Consider the following 18210-nt stretch of genomic DNA (forward strand, 5'->3'; position numbering starts at 1 on the left):
TCATGCAACTATTTAACCTCATCAGATATTAGATGTTCCAACATTTCGTAGGTAACTGACTCTACCAGCTTTTTTTATGTGTTACTGCCATTAAATTTCAGTTTCAACATTTGATACGTTCTTGTACTAATTAACATTAGAAAATTATGCTGCACCATGTTGCCACACATGCTGACCATAGCTAGTTTCATCTGTGCTCTTACTGTAACAGATTTTTCCGTCGGGGTTTCAGAGGATATTTTGGTTTGTGTTGGTTCAGTTCACCCTTGCCAGAGGTGTGACTGTATGGTTGGGCTGGACTGTGTGTTAACAGCTGCAGAAGCAAGGTTTCTGCAGGAACACCGCCTCAGTCACACAGATGCACCACCACCTACATTGGGGCTGATTCCCTCAGAACTGCAAGCTAACCATAAACTAGATGGCTGGACTAGTTTATGTGGTGAACTACTTAAGTGGTGAACGTCTGCAGTGCCTGGACTAAATGTTACACTAGGTTTTCAATCTTTAACTGTAAACTCGTAAAGTTCATTCATGCTTGAAACAACATATCAGCAAAATAAATCATGGCACAAAACGACCTCTTCCCCTTCTTCACTTTGCTTTGCACAGAGTGCAGGTGTTCAGTGGTTCTGCTTACACTTCCTCTCTTACAAATACAGCAACAAGTCTGGAAGTCACCGGCAGTTTCGGCACCTGTCGATCTGAAGGTATAAAGTAATAAAAATCAAACTGTCACTGGAGGACTCAAAGAATAAAAACAAGTATCTTTCACCTAGTTTTTGTGGGGGGACTCGTGTAACTGATTCTATTCTCTGAGTGAATATGTACAGTACATGGCATCAAAGCTGTCATTAACAGGTTTGCTCTGTCATATCCAACAACACAAGCGTCTCTGAATAAAGAGCTGTAAGTCGGGCTGTAGCTGCTGTGGGACCACCCTCATTTGCTTTTCTCAAAGACAAGGATCAATACTGCTGACTGTACATCCTGCAAAGCTTGATCTTATAATTCACTTTAAGACAGAAACAAGCACAAAGAGGACACAAAGCAGTTATTTTCTGGGGATTTAACGGTGATATGGGAAACTCAGGATGATTCTTTCCCATATCGTCCTGAAAGCTTCCAAGAAGCTCCTGAGATGAAGGTTTCATTAGCAGCAGTGTGTAAGTTTGAAAAAAAAAAAAAAGCCGTGCTGCTTTTCAGTTTGGAAAAAATACACCTAGAAAGGATATTATCTTCTCTCATTCACTGTTCTGCTTACTGGCTAATTTATTAAGTCTGTATTAATGTGTGCACAGTGATGCATGTTAGAGGAGGAAAGTCCCTGCTACCTGCACATCCTAAATATTAGTGGCTTGTAGCATTTACCTGAATCACCTGCATGCTAGCATTTCCCAAACAGCCCTTGGAAAAAAACATAATGTATGAGGCAAAACCTCGATTTTGCCACGGTGATGCACCAAAAAACAAACTCTTCATTCATTCATTCAAACTCTGAAATGAAATCAAACCTCTGCAGGTGAAACTGTTAGTGGATCATAAGATGCATTAAGATCTTCTTGGAGCCAATGATGTGTGAACAAACATGGGCATTGATCCATATCACTAGATATCAAATTAGTTTACTGAACAAATGGCGGTAAAGAAATTTATTGTACCATAGTGCACTTTTATGATGGGGTAACATAATATTCAGAGGTGTTTCTGAGCTGCAAACAGGCCAGCACAGCACCATTTTTATCTGTGACCACATTATTAAAGCCAAACATTCCTGACGGCTTCATCAAAATCGGAGTATTATGAGCTTCATAAGAAACACAGAACTGATCTCTCAGGTTGGATTTGGATTCCATTTGATTGTACAGGTGTGCATGAAAACAGGAGTGTATTTTATTCAGAGAAACAAATGTCAGCCTTGTGCAGTTACAGTAAAATTCAACAGTCTGCAGGATTCGTTCTCCGAGGAATGTCGTGTCTGCACAAATTTTCATGGCAGCCCAACGCCTAGTTGCTGAGATCTCTCTATTAAACCTATTCAGGAGTCTTATTTGAAAGAAAGCAAGGAAGGAGTTGCATGAGGTATTTCTTAATGATTTCAGAAAAGCGGTTGAGTCTTACAGCCTCTCTCCGTGTGCACACTGAACACGTGTGCCTTATTAAATGTTTCGTTTTTTAAATTCCAGACATCTTGTTTTTGTCTTGTCTTTTTTTCTGAGAAAACATTTCTTCCTCTCTTCTTGCACAGTTGGACTATTGTTACAGACACCACACATTATTACCCGATGCCTCACTTCGGATCAGTGTGCCAAGTAATGATTAAAAGAGACAACAAAGCCCGGCCTGAAAACAATTCTTACGACAACTTTACATTCTTGGCTTACACCAACATGGAACTACAACGACGTCTTGCTGTAATAAATGCTCTTGAACTTTCAGAACTCTAAATCCTTAAACGTGAAAGCACTGTTTCCCATGTCCACTGTTTTGTATAGAGAGAGATATATACACAGTAGTGTGCTTCTGAGTCCTAGCATTGAATGTTCTCAAACAAGTGGACTTCCAAAGCAGGTGTGACACAAAAATGTGGGGAAATGATGGTGTGGGAACATTATTAAAGCCGGCGCTCTCGTCACTCAATGACTGCTTTCTGCAAAATACATGTAAGCAGCCTGATGTTGGGCATAAACATGCAATTACTTAAGTCAACCCAAAAGAGCAATTACAGGGACAATTTCACAATCGCGCTTGTTTTGGTTCAATAATCAATAATTAAAAGTGATGGCAAATAAACGAGATTGCAAAACCAGCCATCAAAAAAAGTTTACAAAGACCTGTTTACAAAGATTTACTAATAATTTACCATCAGTGGCGACTGCTTCGCTGCTGCCCACCCCAATGCCCAATCCCAGAGGTTATTGATTGGTCAACCCTGTCTGAATGAACATGACAGTGAGTAGTATAATAACCAAATTATCAATGTCGTCTCCTTTTTTGGCTACTAAAGGCCAGACAGCATCAGTCTTTGCACTGAATTATTTACCAACTTTGGCTCCAGTGGAAATTTCCAAACTTTGCACTCCTAGTCTTAGTGGTAGAATACTGCTCTGTATTAATTCTGAATATAAAGCATTGTCTTTACTTCTGTGCTGTGTGGGAATGAAAAGCAGAAATGGGAAAACTTCAGACACTGACCACAGTCAATGGACCTTCACGTCTTGTCTTCTTCTAGACATTTTCACAGCTGCAGCACAAAGACAACACTGTTTTTGGACTGTGGGTGTATGACACCCCCCCCCCCCCCAAACACACACACACACAGATAAAAAAAAAACACAAAAAAAACAGTCCTGACCGCTATCATGTCTGCTGTTCCTCATTTCAAGGTTTCAGTTGATGGAAGAAAAGCCACGATTTATCTGGAAAGGTCATCCAAGGTAGACTGTGGTTTTAAACACAACCAAAATACTAAAAATACCAGAGGGAAAAAAGTACAGTTATAATATTTTATTAGGACATTTTAAAAGTATATTTACTTACATAGATATAAATGGTAATTTCTAATTTTCTGGTTATAATATTCATTCTAGACTTTATAAACTATAATTTTGAAGGGTAGATATGGTACAAGGCCACAGCGCAGCACACTATGATTCTTAAAAAAAAAAAAAAGCTGAAGCTATTATAAAAAAAGCTTATCCAGCAGAATTCAGGATTGGATTTCAGTAAAAGTTTGCATCTTCCATAATTTGCACTTTAAACGTACAAGTAAAGATGGAGAAGCTTGGAAGAATATTATTAGTCTTCTTTGACAACTTTAATATTGTGAGTTATCAAACACACATACACACATACTTGGTTATGTTCATTAGCTTCTAGAAATATTTTATCAAATAAGTAGTCTCCATCACTGACAGAGGCCTTCTTCCATCTGTATGCATTTCTGTTTTGTGTGATTTGGAACATTTTAGTTTAAGTTAAAGATTGGTTGCTTTATTATACCACATAATCCCTCATCTACAATAGGTTATTCTTTGTTAGTGCCTCCTCATACTTATAAATATATAAACACAACTGCATGATGAATACCTTCAGAACCAGCTGGTATTTGCAGAAAGAATCTGGCATTATTCATATGCCATGCAGTGCAAATCCTCCTCTCTTTCCTTTTACCTTTCTTTTAGGAAGAAACATGCTGTATATTCCATCCTCACATTTGTGGCATTTTTGACCTTAATAAAAACAATGAACACACATTGAAATTTTAGTTAAGCTGATCCATAGATTTTATCCAAATACTTTTTGTGTAAACAAAAGCAAATTGAAGCAGAACAGCAAATTTCATGTTCTGCGAATAATCTCCTTGTCCCTCTATTTTGGTCTTGTCATTTACATATTGTTGTTTTTCCCCTTCTTTTTTAATAGTTGATACTATTTTATGTCATTTTGTTGCTTTATGGTAAAAATGTTTAATTTGGCTGCATTGATTGTTGTGACAAAGACGCTTCCAAGTACCACATGCACAAATGTACATTTGTCAGAAAAAAACGTCTACTTTTTGTGAAAGAAATAGAGCAATACTTTACGATGAAGATTTCGTCACAAATTAAAGAAAAAGCGAGCTTATTGCCGTCCTGTCGTTCTTTATTGCCCCCTTTCCTTCTCTGTTTCACAACACCTACTGCCTCTTTGATGTCCATACCTTGCTTTATACTGGCTCATAGTTCGATTTGACGGTAATAAAGGCTGCAAAAAAGAAAAATGGGCGCTTTGACGTTTCCGCTGTGTTGACGTCACGCGTGCGTAGATCCTGCACGGCCAATAATAAGCGGGGTAGTTGGTGAGTGCAGCGTAATTCCTGGCTGGAGGGTGGAAGAGCGCCGACCGAAGAAGGAACCGCGTGTTACACAGCAGAAGGTCACTCAGGTTGGGTTGTGCTGGGGAGAAGGTGAGCTTTGAAAGAAAAGAAACGATAACAGTAAAAAAAAAAAAAAAATGAAGGCCTAGCTACACTATTTCAAGTCGAGCTGGGGAAGTGTTAAAGCTTATTGTAGTTAAAATAAATAAGACTCGATGCAGATGGCACATGGCCATCTTTCGCTTTCCTCAGAGTGCGATGTATTAAAATGTTTATATATCTCATATTCAGTTTACTGATGTGTCAAACTTTGAGCAAATTTGCTAGCTCCGTATCCGAGCACGTGCACGTAGGTAGCCGGTGTCTTCGCGAACGTCACCTGTCACTTTGTCTCGCGAGCTACACGCTGCAGCTTGCAGGGCGCCATAATGAAGCAGGCCGGTTGTCACGTTCAGCCAGCATTGCGGAGTATTGTTCCGGTGTAAGCTAACGCCAGGTCCTCGTAACGACCCGTTCCTGTAACGTGGAGGTAACCGGGCCAGTGTCGAGCCTTCTCATTGACCTTGTCACACAAGCTACTGGCGGCTAAATATAGGATAATGAAGATGCACATGGTTGGGAGATTTTCAGGAACTTCTCAGATAATCTAACTCGCTGGTCTAAATAAAGGTGACAAATTGTCTCACATAAAACACGTGAAGCTGGCTCTCGCTGTGGATGAGTTCTCGGAGCAGCAGTGGGTGAACTTGACAGCCCTGTAAACTGCGAGCTGTCATTGTCTTAATGGGTGCAGTTTTAATATAATACTGCCGACAGTACTCTGTAGTACTGTTATATAGGTATAGAGGGCTAAATTGTGCCGAAGAGACACACGCTGCGGTATTAGAGTAGAACCCACAATAGTGAAAGTGAACAGGAAACAAAACTCTCCTGAAATCTCTGTTTAGTAAATTCAAGGTCATCCAGTGTCGCTTCTGATGGTTTGAATTCAGAATTTCCTGCTGTTTAAAAATACTTCTTAAAAAAAGGATTTGCTTGCCCTGCTTTTCCCCCAGTGTGACTATCACATGATCTGCTACTCTACAATAACTCCTATACACCGCTTACCTCACATGTTGTTCTTTTCCTCTTAGGAAGCAACATTTAGCTATATTTCAATATATACAGTCTAAACTATAAAGCGTGTCATTTCCTGTACATTGGTGAATGGTCAGGTAAGTTTCTCACATGCTGGTTTTATTTCAGCTATGGTTAACTCTGTGCTTGGGTGAGGTTTCCACCTAATTGTGTGGTATTTGGATGTGTAATTAACATAGGGGGTGTAGTGCAAGTGCATTGTGGTAATTACATTATTTTATGAACTAATTGTGCTTTAAGTAATGATCCAGTAATAGATAACTGTTGGGATTTTTTTTTCTTTTCTTTTGGAAGCTGAATACACATAAACAGACAAGTTGCATAAAGAGCCCTTGACACACAGGAGGAGGGCTTTAATTCCCATAATGACTGTTGTTATGCTTATGTCAGATTTTAGGTGGCAGTGGCTAGTAATTTTAAAATGGTCGGTTAATCTGGTGAATGAGAGTGACTGGTTCAGTTATTGTGTAAAACATTGGTGTGTTCCAAGCTTTTTGTCCTTCTCAATCACCCTCATCTTTACAACAGCTCTGTTCTTGTTGCCAGATTGTGCCTCATGATGAAGCAACAGTTAGCCCTTTTTTTTTTTCTTTTTTTTTCAGACAAAGGGTTTTGTTCAGTTCTGAACTCTGTACGAGGAAGTTGCATTTGTAGAGCCAGACTGTACTCCACCTCTCTGACCCTGACAGTGACATTTCAATTTTTTGCAGGACTGTGCAGTCCTTGAAGGTTGAACTTGAGGCATACTCGATAAGGAGCTGTGTCTGACAGCTTGAATGTTTTTTGGGAAGATAAACTTGTAAAAAGAGACAAAATGCTGTGTTGTATTTTGTGGAAAAACACAAAATAACTGGTGAGAGTGGCTCGCTGTTCCAGATCTTGTTTTAATAACCTTGATCATGGGCTCACAGGGGGCAAATATCTCCTGTTACAGCTTGGTGTGTGTGTGTGTGGGGGGGGGGGGGAGGACCATGCCTGCCAGTATCCTTCTCAGAAGGGTGGGACACACACACTATCTCTTGGGCACACACACATGTTCAAAAACCTCTTCAACGGTGATGCAGCTTGTGCCTTTTGGCTATAGTTATGGTTCAGCAACTGATGTACAGAAGTGGGCTTCTCCTGTGATGTGAAAACGCTTGTTTTTAGTAAAGTGCTGTTGAAATTGAACATATGAATTCTTGATTTCTATTTAATATTAATATCCATATGTTTCCAAGTCTCAAAGAGTAGCTAATCTGATTAAAGGATCGGCTTAGCTCAGAACCGGTATGCTTGGTATGTACGGCTGTAGACACGGCTCTACCCACCTTAGAGATCAATTAGCTTTACACGGTGACTAATCCTTGCCTAGTTCTACTTTCTAAAGCTCACATCAGTCACACTTAAAGTTGTGAGCAAGAAAAATATAAGGCTGCTCATTTGTTGTCCTTTTTAGAGCTGATTTTACTGCTTTTCAGTGTGGTTCTGGTTTATTACCCTGAAGGTTGTCTAGGTAGTCCTGCCAAGCCATGCTCTAAAGTTACCTCATAGTGCTGAGAATAGACAAAAAAAGTGTTTCCTGAACAACTTGACCGAGGGCAGGTTCCAACTTGCCTGTGCTTTCATTTGCTTTGTGGAAATATTAAGCTTTTTATCTATTCTGTCTTGGAAGCTTGCCATCGAAGTCTATTAAGGTCGTGTTCTTCTGCTGCAAATTAGACCGAGCCTGCCCGCCCGCCTGTTTGTCCCCTTGGCATTTGCCCACACAGACCTTCCACACGCACTGTCCAGTTAGACATCTCGAGCTCCCATCTGTAGCTGCAAATCGGTCCTAAGGATAATTATAGGATTTCTCCTGATTTGTGTGAACAGCACACATTATATTATTAAACACTTCCATACCATTACAGAATGCATCAACCCGCGACTGCACAATTTATTTGTATGCCAACTCTCGGACCATGTGGATTTCAAGTCGGCGTCAACAAAACAATGTTTTCAGTGTTTTTAATCAGGCCAAAGTTCAGTGACCGTGATAGTGATTTAACCCTGTGATTCTAAACTTTTCACACAGTAAAATGATCCACTCTTGATGAGACAAGATTTGAGATGGCTTGGTCTTTTTGTTCTTGAGGGCACAGCTAATGGAAGAGACGTTGAGCCATCAATTTTTATTTATTTATTTATTTATTTGTTTAAATATATTTTTTAAATAAGCAAATCCCACAAAGGCCTGTTCTGATACAGGAAAAAATGTTAATGTTAAGCAATCAAAATGTGTGTATTCAAAATGTTTCTGTAATGTGGCCATAGCTTATCAACAAATATCCTTTGTGTGCTGATGGTTGGGAAACTTCCCCTGAAATTGTGATTGCAGTATGAATGTTGCAGCATTGTTTCACATTGTCTGCATGTGGTTCCTATGAAGAGGAACTCCACTTCTTGGATTTTAAAGCTGTTCAGTTACATTTTGGTCAGTTTTTTTTAACCTTGTAAAGCATAGCAAGACAAAAAGCTATGCTTTTAGGTCCTTCTTTATCATGCTGAGAATTCCAGTATTTAAGATTGTATGTAGAGAACTTGTATTTTGAACCTTGTTGGCTTTGTTAAATTGACACCTTGCTTTGTTTGGCATACGATTTTGTGGGAAATCAGTGGTCTTGCATTCAGTTGGAGTTTGCAGGGGTCTCAGATGGTGTTTTTTGACGGACACTGGCCTTTTGTGCCTGGAAACGGCACTGTTTTTCTAGTTAGTAAGATAGGAAGCCCTGTGGATGTTTAGACAAGAGGTGGGGATGTATTGTTTGGACATCACAAGTAAAACTGTAACACACTGCTCGCACTGTAAGGGAACTGAAATTGAAGCACAAAGAATTCAAGCCGCACACTACGTGAAGAAGAGGGTTGGTTCATTACCCTTTATAGATTCAGTTGTGGCTGCATTCACCAACTCTGCAATGTTTAACTTATTTTCTTCTTCCTTATCTTTTTAGAATTCTGAGAAGCAACAATGGACCAAGCAAGGTCAACAATATCCAAGATTGTAAGTATAAGTGTAAACCCAACAATAACAGGCTTTGCTTTAAGCTTTCATCCTAAACGGGACATCATCATTTCCACACCTGAAATGACTGTTATTGCAAAAATGAGAACTTGCATGACCAGAATTTAATTTTTATTCTATTTTGGGAACAAACACAGGAAGAACTTGATAAATGCAATTGTTTCATATTCAGAAATGCATTGAAATGTTAAACTGTTAAATTGCATAATTAAGTTTTGTTTTAATTAGTGAGTGGTTCCTCTTGTTTGGCTAGCCACACTGAAACTGGAAAGTCCACCAGTTAGCTGATCTTTGGGTTTGTAAAGCACTTATTATAAATTGAGATCTAGAATTATTCTTCAGTCAAATCTCTGTTCGGTCATAAAAAAGCAAAAACCTTTTACCTCTTGTAAGTCCAAGCAAAGATCCTGAAATCAAACCACTGCTGTTCTTTGGGAGTTACTGAAATAATTTAATCTGCTTACCCTTTTTCTATTTGTGATAGTTTAATGGGGAGCCCCACTCCTACACACGATTCAACTTGACCCAGAATATGGAGGGTGACAACAGTCAGGTGGAGATGAAGCTGTCATCTGAAATAGATGAGGAGACTGGGGGAAATGGCGTTGGCGGCCACCTGAATCACAACTCAAATCGCACACCCTATGTGGCTCAAAAGTTTGGACGTACACCCAAGAACCTCTGCTTTATGGCAGCTACAATCTTCCTCATCTTCATCATCGGTAAGAGAGGGAGGAAGGAAGAAACTCTCTTTAATTTAGTGCACAATAACTTGAGTGGTTCTTTGGGGATCTGTCCCGTTGGATTGTGTGTTACTTGTGAAAAAGTGGAAGTTCACTGTCCGACAGCTATTTTAACATAATTTTCCCGTGTGTGGGTGTGGTGAGGGGACTTACCATGTGTCATTTTATCTGGAAAAACATGGCTTAGCTTTGAGTTGTCATCTGAGTGAGACACTTCAGTCAGGGTTTGGCTTGCACCACTTAATTCAGTTGATCTGTTCCCATCCCTTATCTGGAATCACTGCCACTTTCAGGCTATTTGATTGGCTACCTGGTCCATCGGAATAAGGATTTGGCTCCCACCTGTGCAACCTCTGCTCTCCGCTATGAAGACGTTTCTGTCGCCCATGAGACCGGTGCTGCTCCCCTCATGGACTGGGATGATGTGAAAAAGCTTCTTGCTGAAAAACTGACTACATCCAGTATGGACGCTGTCCTTGGGTGAATAGAGGCTCCATGCACTGCAGCACTGCACACATTTTGTTATGTGTGTTGTATTTTTAACAGTAAGTAACCCGTTTTTGTTTTCCCTGTCACAGTCAGCTGACCAGTAGCAACCACCGGGCTGGTTCTCCTGGTGATGAAGATCTGGGGAACAAGGTGATAACAAAGTTTAAGGAGTACGGCATGAAGACCTGGACTGATGAGCACTTTGTCAAGGTTCAGGACCCCCCAGCATCTGGATACAACAGAATAGTTTTCAAGAACGGATCAGAGGAACGTCCAACGGGTTTCCTGTCCTACAGCGCCAATGGAACAGCAAGGGTAATCAGAAGGCTAAATTATGAGTAGGAGAAATGTACAGTGACACTTGCAGTGACATTTCTGTTTCTGATGGCTCCAGGGTGCAGTGCTGTATGCCCATTATGGACAGGAAGATGACCTGAGGCAGTTAAAGGACATGAACATCGACATGAATAACAGGGTGATGCTGGTCAGAGCTGGAAGGATCAGCTTTGCTGAGAAGGTGGGTGGTTTCAAAATAAGGTGGAACATCATTTGAACAGGACTTTATTCCCTGTGGTACTTGTCAATATTTGTAGATGTCCTCTGTTCTTAACCTTCAGTAGAATTCCATTAGAATTTTCGTGTGTGTGTGTGTTTCTGTACAGGCGAGACCTTCCGAACTATATGACCTTTTAAGATCTGCAGATTTATATTTTCATACTTTTCTCATAATCTTTCTCCTCCTTTCCTTCATCTGCCTCCTCCATCACTGCATTCTCCTTTGTCATCTCCATCTCATCCTCTTTCTCCCCAACTGAATCAGAATCATACTTTATTCATCGCAGAAGAAATTATGTTTTTACCATGAAACTTCGTTTTATATTATGTGATTCATTCGAATAATTTTACTGTTGGTGATCTTAGCTTCCCATTCCCTTGTTTCTCTGCTTATAGGTAGCCAATGCAGCCAAAGTGAACGCCTCTGCTGTGCTGATCTACCCAGACCCTGCTGATTACTCGATCGGCGAGAGCACTCCACTCTTTGGACATGTGAGTGAAGACAGTTTTTACTCCTCAGGTGTAAATCACCTGGGAAAATACTCAGATGAGTACACTGAAGGAAAGGTGAAGACTGTTGTTTAAATATGAAATGAGAGGACAGATGTTTGACATGTCGACAATACACATGTTGTGAAGTGCATGTAAACCTAGCACTGTTCATAAGAGGAAGTAGTTGTGCTTCCTCTACCAGTGCAATAATCTAAATGATAACCACAATAATAATGGGGTTCATGTGTTTAGTTTGATTAAAGCTACCTTTGAAAAGATGTCATGATCCACTCTAAGATCATCTTTTCATCTGTCTGATTCCCACAGGTCCACATGGGCTCTGGGGATCCCTACACCCCAGGCTTCCCCTCCTTCAACCACACCCAGTTTCCACCTGTGCAGTCTTCAGGCCTGCCAAATATTTTGGCTCAGACTATCACAACAGGCATGGGAATGAACATTCTGAGGTAAGACTCACAAACATCATACTGGTATCAGAAAGATGGTTGAAGCTTGTAATAAACAGGGCATCAATAAAGAGTTGATGTTTGTCTGCATCCCACAGGCAGCTCGGGGGTAGAACTCAGCCAAATGGTTGGGGGAGCATCAATAGACTCGGAGATGAGAGCGATGTTATTACTGTGGAAGTCAACAATGTCCTTACTGAGAAAAGGATAAATAATGTCTTTGGGGTCATCAAAGGCTTTGTGGATGCAGGTACAGCAAAGATGAATAATGAGAGAGATCCTGTGATCAGGAAATATGGAAACGATGCGAGTGATGAATGTCCTGTGACCGTCTGCAGATCGATACGTGGTCATTGGGGCCCAGAGGGATGCGTGGGGCCCGGGCTTTGGAGCATCAACCGTGGGCACCAGCGTCCTCGTAGAGCTGGCGCGTTCCATCTCTGACATGGTGGAGAACGGTGAGCACCTGTCGGCAGCTGATGTTTGGTTTTTAATTTCCAAATAAAATGATCCTGGACGTACACTTCACGTCAGATACTGAGCAGCTAAAGAACATGCTGGCTTCATGAGTTTGATTAATTGTGTTTCCACTTTGATAGGTGGATTCAAACCGAGGAGGAGTATTGTGTTTGCGAGCTGGAGTGCGGGAGAGTATGGGAGTGTTGGCGCCACCGAGTGGTTGGAGGTAAGAAGTGCATGGCAAAGGTTCAGATTAGCTGCATTTTTCTTTTACTCAACAAAAATAAATCTTCTCATTGTACTTTTTTTGCGATTTCCTTCATCTTTGGTGCTAAAAGAGACCCCCCCCCCCCCCCCCCCCCCCCCAAAATGCATGAGATATCAATGGAAAGCCCAGGATGTTTTCTACTTCGTACATCAGGATTTTATAGGATAGCTCAAATAAGTCAAAAGATGTAGACCAAAAACAAATGCCCATTAAAGAAGACGTAAATGAATAGACTTATTCTGAGGAGGATAATTATTAGTGATTGTGCTCAGTCTCATTCATATATTGGATATTTCTTTGTTCCAGGGTTATCTGTCCTCTCTGAGCATGAAAGCATTCACCTACATCAACCTGGACGGCATTGTGACAGGTATTTACTTCCATGGATGCAGACTACTTGTACCCCTGGGGCGATTGTGGCTCAAGAGTTGGGAGTTCGCCTTGTAATTGGAAGGTTGCCGGTTTGAGCCCTGGCTTGGACAGTCTCGGTCGTTGTGTCCTTGGGCAAGACACTTCACCCGTTGCCTACTGGTGGTGGTCAGAGGGCCCGGTGGCGCCAGTGTCTGGCAGCCTCGCCTCTGTCAGTGCGCCCCAGGGTGGCTGTGGCTACAATGTAGCTTGCCATCACCAGTGTGTGAATGGGTGGATGACTGGATATGTGAAGCGCTTTGGGGTCCTTGGGGACTAGTAAAGTGCTATACAAATACAGGCCATTTACCATTTACCCATGAAGCTGTTTAATGTCAAACTTTTACAAACACATGCAAAAAGCATCACTTATGTTTGAGGATAACTAAATATTAGTGGTCTTGTTATTCTAGGTCAGAATGGGTTTAAAGTAGCAGCCAGCCCGTTGCTGCACAGCCTGGTCCAAAACGCTCTGAAAGAGGTAACTCCACAGCTGATCTCTTCTGCAGAAATAATTCTGTTGGTCAGTTTTATTTGTAAAATAAAACAAGAGTTTAATCAAAGTATTTGTTTTCTTCTTAGGTGAACTATGACAAGGACAAGTCTCTTCTTTCTCAGTTTGGAAAGAACAACTGGGAGTCTGCTATGTGAGTCCGTCTAATTAAAGATAACAAAGTATAGCCAGTGATGATTATCACAGCCTTCTTGTTTGAAAGTAGGCTGTCATTCTCACTCTTCTTTTTTGTGTTTGATTTTGAAGTCTGGAGCCTCTGAGGATGGACAGTGCTGCGTATCCTTTCCTCGCCTTCTCCGGCATTCCCTCAGTCGCTTTCAGATTCCACTCTGGAAGTTCAGTAAGTGAATTCTTCTGTACTACAAGTTCTTAAATAGTTTCTGAACTCTTTTAACTAATGCCAACTTTGTAGATCTGAGAGTAATTCTTAAAACATCCTGTGTGCCTCCTCAGGACTACCCGCACTTTAGCACAAACCTGGACACCCGAGAAAACCTGAACTCTGTCACAGCCAGCCAGGTTCCTCAGCTGGCTGTGAGAGCGGGCCAGTTTGCAGGTCACATAGCACTGAGGCTGGTCCATGACCACCTGCTGCAGATGGACCTGAAGAAGTACAACCAGCTCATACGCAGCCACGTGGTTCAGATTAATGGGAAGGTCAAGGCTGTTCAGAGGGTGAGTGCTCACCAGTGTCCTTGTAAATGAAGATAGTATTTACCTTGTTGAGAGCAGGGCTGCAGAAATCAGGAGCAACTTGACTGTTGTCGTGTTTTTCATCACTCAACTTAAAAATGATCAGTTTTGAATCAGTTTGTTTTGCCTGGTTACTCCTCTCATCATAGAAGACAAAGCTGTGTTCAGGTCTTGAATGTCCAGCTTACTAACTTGAGTTTGAGGGAGAAAAGTCATCCCTGCATGTTTGTGTGCTTGCAGATGCAGCCCCAGCTGTTGCCCAAAGCTCTGACAGTGAAGTGGTTGATCATGGCCTCTGGCTCCTACAGCCGTGCCTCTAGCGCGCTGGCAGCAGACATCCAGAACAGCGACCTGGAGGACATCGAGATGTGCCGCGTGATCAATGACCGCATCATGACGGTAAGGGGAAAAAACTCAGCCCATCAAGTTTAGTTGATTTCACAAGCTGCCACCTCTGCTTTTGATGAGCTGAAATTACAACTTTAGTGATGGTTTAGCTATCTTTGGATCGTATATTAAATGGGATACATCACATTTTAATCACAGTCAAGTGTAATAGTTGATGTAGGTAGTGTTCAGTGTCTGCTTTCTGCTTTTCAAAGGACGGGACTGTCCAATAAATTTGTTGATAACGTTGGTTTTTATCCAGCTCTTTCATGATGTCCGTCTTCTTGCTATAGGTGGAAAGGAACTTCCTGTCACCCTACGTTTCTCCCAGAGACAGCCCCTTCCGTCACATCCTGCTGGGCTCCGGTCCCCACACCCTCAAAGCTCTGACTAACCACCTCGACTCTTTGACGACTGCCAACCCCGACGCAGACGCCGAGCTGTTCCGCAACCAGTTTGCCCAGGCGACCTGGACCATTCAGACCTGTGCCAACTCCCTAGCAGGGGACATCTGGTCTCTGGATAATGAAATCTAGAAAAGTCCTTTTCCCTCCCTTGTTCATGGTTTGGCCCTCTTATTACAACTGGCAGTGCTGTTGTGATTAATCACCACGTTTTCAGCAGATATCTACAAAGTCATCATATCATTTCCACGATGTTCATTTTCCTTTTATCTAAAATTCTCTTAAAGCCAAACATGTTGCAAAGTGGTTTGTAAGCCTTCTGCCTTAAAAGGACTTAACCCTCTAAGAATCTTGAATTTGAACATGTGGTATTTAGTTATCACAGTCTTAAATCACATGGTGCTAGTAATGTCAACAAATGTTATGTGGAAGTACTACTTTAAATTGGTGTTATCTCTGAATGAGTTGGATTTTTTTTTCTTTAATTCCAGAACAGTATCAGGTCAGAATCACAGTAAAGACTGTGTTTGCCAGCTCAGATCTTTAGACCGCAGTATGATAACAATAAGCTAATGACTTTGTATTTGTTTACCACGAGGCAAACTGCTGGTATTTCTGCTACTGCTGCTGCGGCTTGGTGTTCAAGCCTGAGCTGGTTTCTATTGGTAGCTAAAATATCCCATACTGTGCTGATTCTGCTACACAACTCAAGTCAGAAAATAGATGCAGCTGCTGAAAGAAGTGCAGATTGATTTACAGCATGCAGCAGCAACAGTGCGCACAGATTTGGAATAATCGTCTACTTTAAATGGGGGAAAAAAGTCCTAATTATATGCAAGAATTGAATTAAAACAAAAATGGTCTGAATCAAATACGAAACACATTTTTTGGCTTTGGAGCTAATCTGTGCAGACCTGTCAAAGCAGGGGAAAAGGTCCTCAACCATGTGGCACTGAAACAGAAACCGTATGTTTATTTATTGTGTTATTTATTTATCAGTGGCAGGGTTCACTATAAATAGTTTTTATTCACGTTTTATATAAAAAAAGTATAATTATCGGGGGCAGTGTCTTCCATAATTATGACAGTTATACTGTCGAAATGACAAAAGCAGCATCTGCTAAAAGAAGTGTACATGTGCACCGACAGCTGGTACACAACAGTTTTTCTTTCCCCTCTGTCAACTGACACTGAACTGGTCTCTGAGCAATGCCAGCTCACACATCACACCTGACAATATTTACCCGTACCTGTCCTTTGGTGCATGTACACTTCTCATCTTGATGGCATTATCGGGAGCAGTGATTTCCATAATGTGAAAAACAGAAGGTAGTTTTTGCCTACCAGTGTGTGCCGTATCGGAGGCAGTGCCCTCCATATTTCACTGTAGGGGTGGATGTTTTTTATTATCGGGGACAGTGTTTCCCATAATGTGTATATACAGTACAAAGCTACACATCGCACACGTTTGCATCTTTGCAATCCCATCTGGCGTTCCAAGCTGACTTCTTCAGCGTTCCTCTCTAGACAGGCAGGTTGGCACCCAGAGCACCTGATCACAGATCAGTGTCTGTGTCATTAGTGAGGCCAAGCAGCTGATGTGCTTGTTTTTAGCGAGACGGTCTGTTTTGAAGCGAACGCTGGTCTGCTCTGGTCTTTTCTTTGCATATGGAAGGTGTCTTTGCTTTAAGGAAAGCACAAATGTGTAATGTGGTTACAACAGCGTGTCTCCATAATCAGCCCCCACTCTGTGTTATGGAGTTAGTCTAATGAATTAAAGTTCATTGTACCTTCTCTTTTGATGAATTCACTGAGATTTCCTTGTGCCTCTTCTTTTGTTTCTGAGCTGACGAATACTTGGATTGTTTCGTTTTCATGTATCAGGGTTCAGTTTATTTTTTATTTTTTCCTGTTTCTCTAAGAATCAAACTGGTGTTAAAACAGAGTTGCTAGACAGAAAACAAATGGATGCGAGTCCATTTCAAATGACTGAAAGCAGGATTCTGTCCAAAACCCATCTGACTGATTGTAGTTCATCAAACTTGTTAACATGATGCAATAACCATTCGTCATTTGAGGGATTTTTACCTTAATCCTGTTGGTTTATAATGAGGCAGGTTCTGGAAATTGCAACTCCATTTTCAGCACTGGCTTGTAAGAATTAGCAGATGAGTTTTGGATCAAAGGGGGAAAATGTAACCCTTGTTAAAGAATGTTTGAAAATGCTCGATTATTATTGTGCGTGGTTTTCTTTTCTTTGTTCTTTTTCCTTTCTCTCAAACTGTGCGCACATTTGCTTTGCTTTATTTCAGTTGTTTTGTTTCATTGCTGCAATAAACAATCACAGCTATTGGAGTCTTAGTTTCATTATTCATTCTCAATAACATGGACACTTTGTCTTGTTTGTTAGGCTACTAATAAAATTTGGCACTGTATTGTACATTAGCTTATTGCTTTAGTTCTTAAAACAAAACTACCAGTGACCTTTTTCATTATTCGGTGCCTTGCTTAATGGTGCTGGTGATCATGGTTCTCGTGGTCATCTGGCGTCCTCTTCAGTCTCTAACTCCTCCAATGAGGGTTTCTCTTGTCTTATCAGAGGTGGGTAGTAACCAATTACATTTACTTTTTTCCAAAAAGTAACTTTTTGAGTAGTTTTACTTGAGTAATATTATTATGAAGTATCACTACTCTTGAGAAATAATTCTGGCCATTCTACTCAGTGTGAATAACTTCAGTAAAGGAATAATAAACATGTTTTAACCAAAAATGCATGAGACACAGACACAAACCTACAGTTTATGTTGAAATGACACTTCTTGTTTGTACATAAGGTTTGTTGTTTTAATGTTATTCTATCTGCTGAGCCTGTTGTGCCATTTGGAGAGGCAAAGCAACACCATATATTTATATTACCTTCTGTAAATATTCGTTTAATAATGATTTGGAAAAGTGTTTCTTCTTAGATTTATTGTTTTGTAATCATGTTATTTATATATATATTTCTTTTTCTGTCTTTAGTGCAAATTTTGGTATTTTAAACGTTGTTCTTGTCTGATTATCTAATTTTTTTTTTAATATTAAATCAGATGTTATGATCAGTTACTCAATATTCAAGTAGCCTTTTTTTTAAATAAATACCGTTTTACTCTTACATGAGTAATTTCTTGGATGGCTGCTTTTTACTTTTACTTGAATAAAACTATGTTAAGGTAGTGCTACTTTTACTGGAGTACAATTTTTGGCTGCTCTACCCACCTCTGATTGTCAGCAGAGGCTCTACTTTTGGCTCT

At 40.7% G+C, this 18210-nt stretch overlaps 1 protein-coding gene across 1 annotated transcript; it reads left to right on the forward strand.

Annotated features, from left to right (window-relative positions):
* The first annotated feature begins 4835 nt into the window (after window positions 1-4835).
* On the forward strand, window positions 4836-15378 carry LOC113011423 (transferrin receptor protein 1-like). Its single transcript, XM_026150998.1, has 18 exons — window positions 4836-4945; window positions 8968-9017; window positions 9523-9760; window positions 10075-10261; window positions 10360-10585; window positions 10665-10787; window positions 11222-11317; window positions 11645-11784; window positions 11883-12034; window positions 12123-12242; window positions 12384-12469; window positions 12818-12881; window positions 13333-13400; window positions 13502-13566; window positions 13680-13773; window positions 13887-14108; window positions 14367-14525; window positions 14807-15378. Exons 2-18 carry the CDS (start codon window positions 8985-8987, stop codon window positions 15047-15049), a joined length of 2316 nt encoding a protein of 771 aa, XP_026006783.1. The 5' UTR covers window positions 4836-4945; window positions 8968-8984; the 3' UTR covers window positions 15050-15378.
* The last annotated feature ends 2832 nt before the right edge of the window (window positions 15379-18210 follow it).

The sequence above is a fragment of the Astatotilapia calliptera genome, chromosome 18, assembly GCF_900246225.1.
Source record: "Astatotilapia calliptera chromosome 18, fAstCal1.2, whole genome shotgun sequence".
NCBI lineage: Eukaryota > Metazoa > Chordata > Actinopteri > Cichliformes > Cichlidae > Astatotilapia > Astatotilapia calliptera.

What these genes read in the sequence shown, in the direction of transcription:
- LOC113011423 (XM_026150998.1), top strand. Translation starts at nt 8,985, where the DNA reads ATGGACCAAGCAAGGTCAACAATATCCAAGATT. An exon ending in CTTCCTCATCTTCATCATCG is followed by an intron (nt 9,761 to 10,074) that starts GTAAGAGAGGGA and finishes TGCCACTTTCAG; the next exon opens with GCTATTTGATTGGCTACCTG. An exon ending in CCTGGACGGCATTGTGACAG is followed by an intron (nt 12,882 to 13,332) that starts GTATTTACTTCC and finishes TTGTTATTCTAG; the next exon opens with GTCAGAATGGGTTTAAAGTA.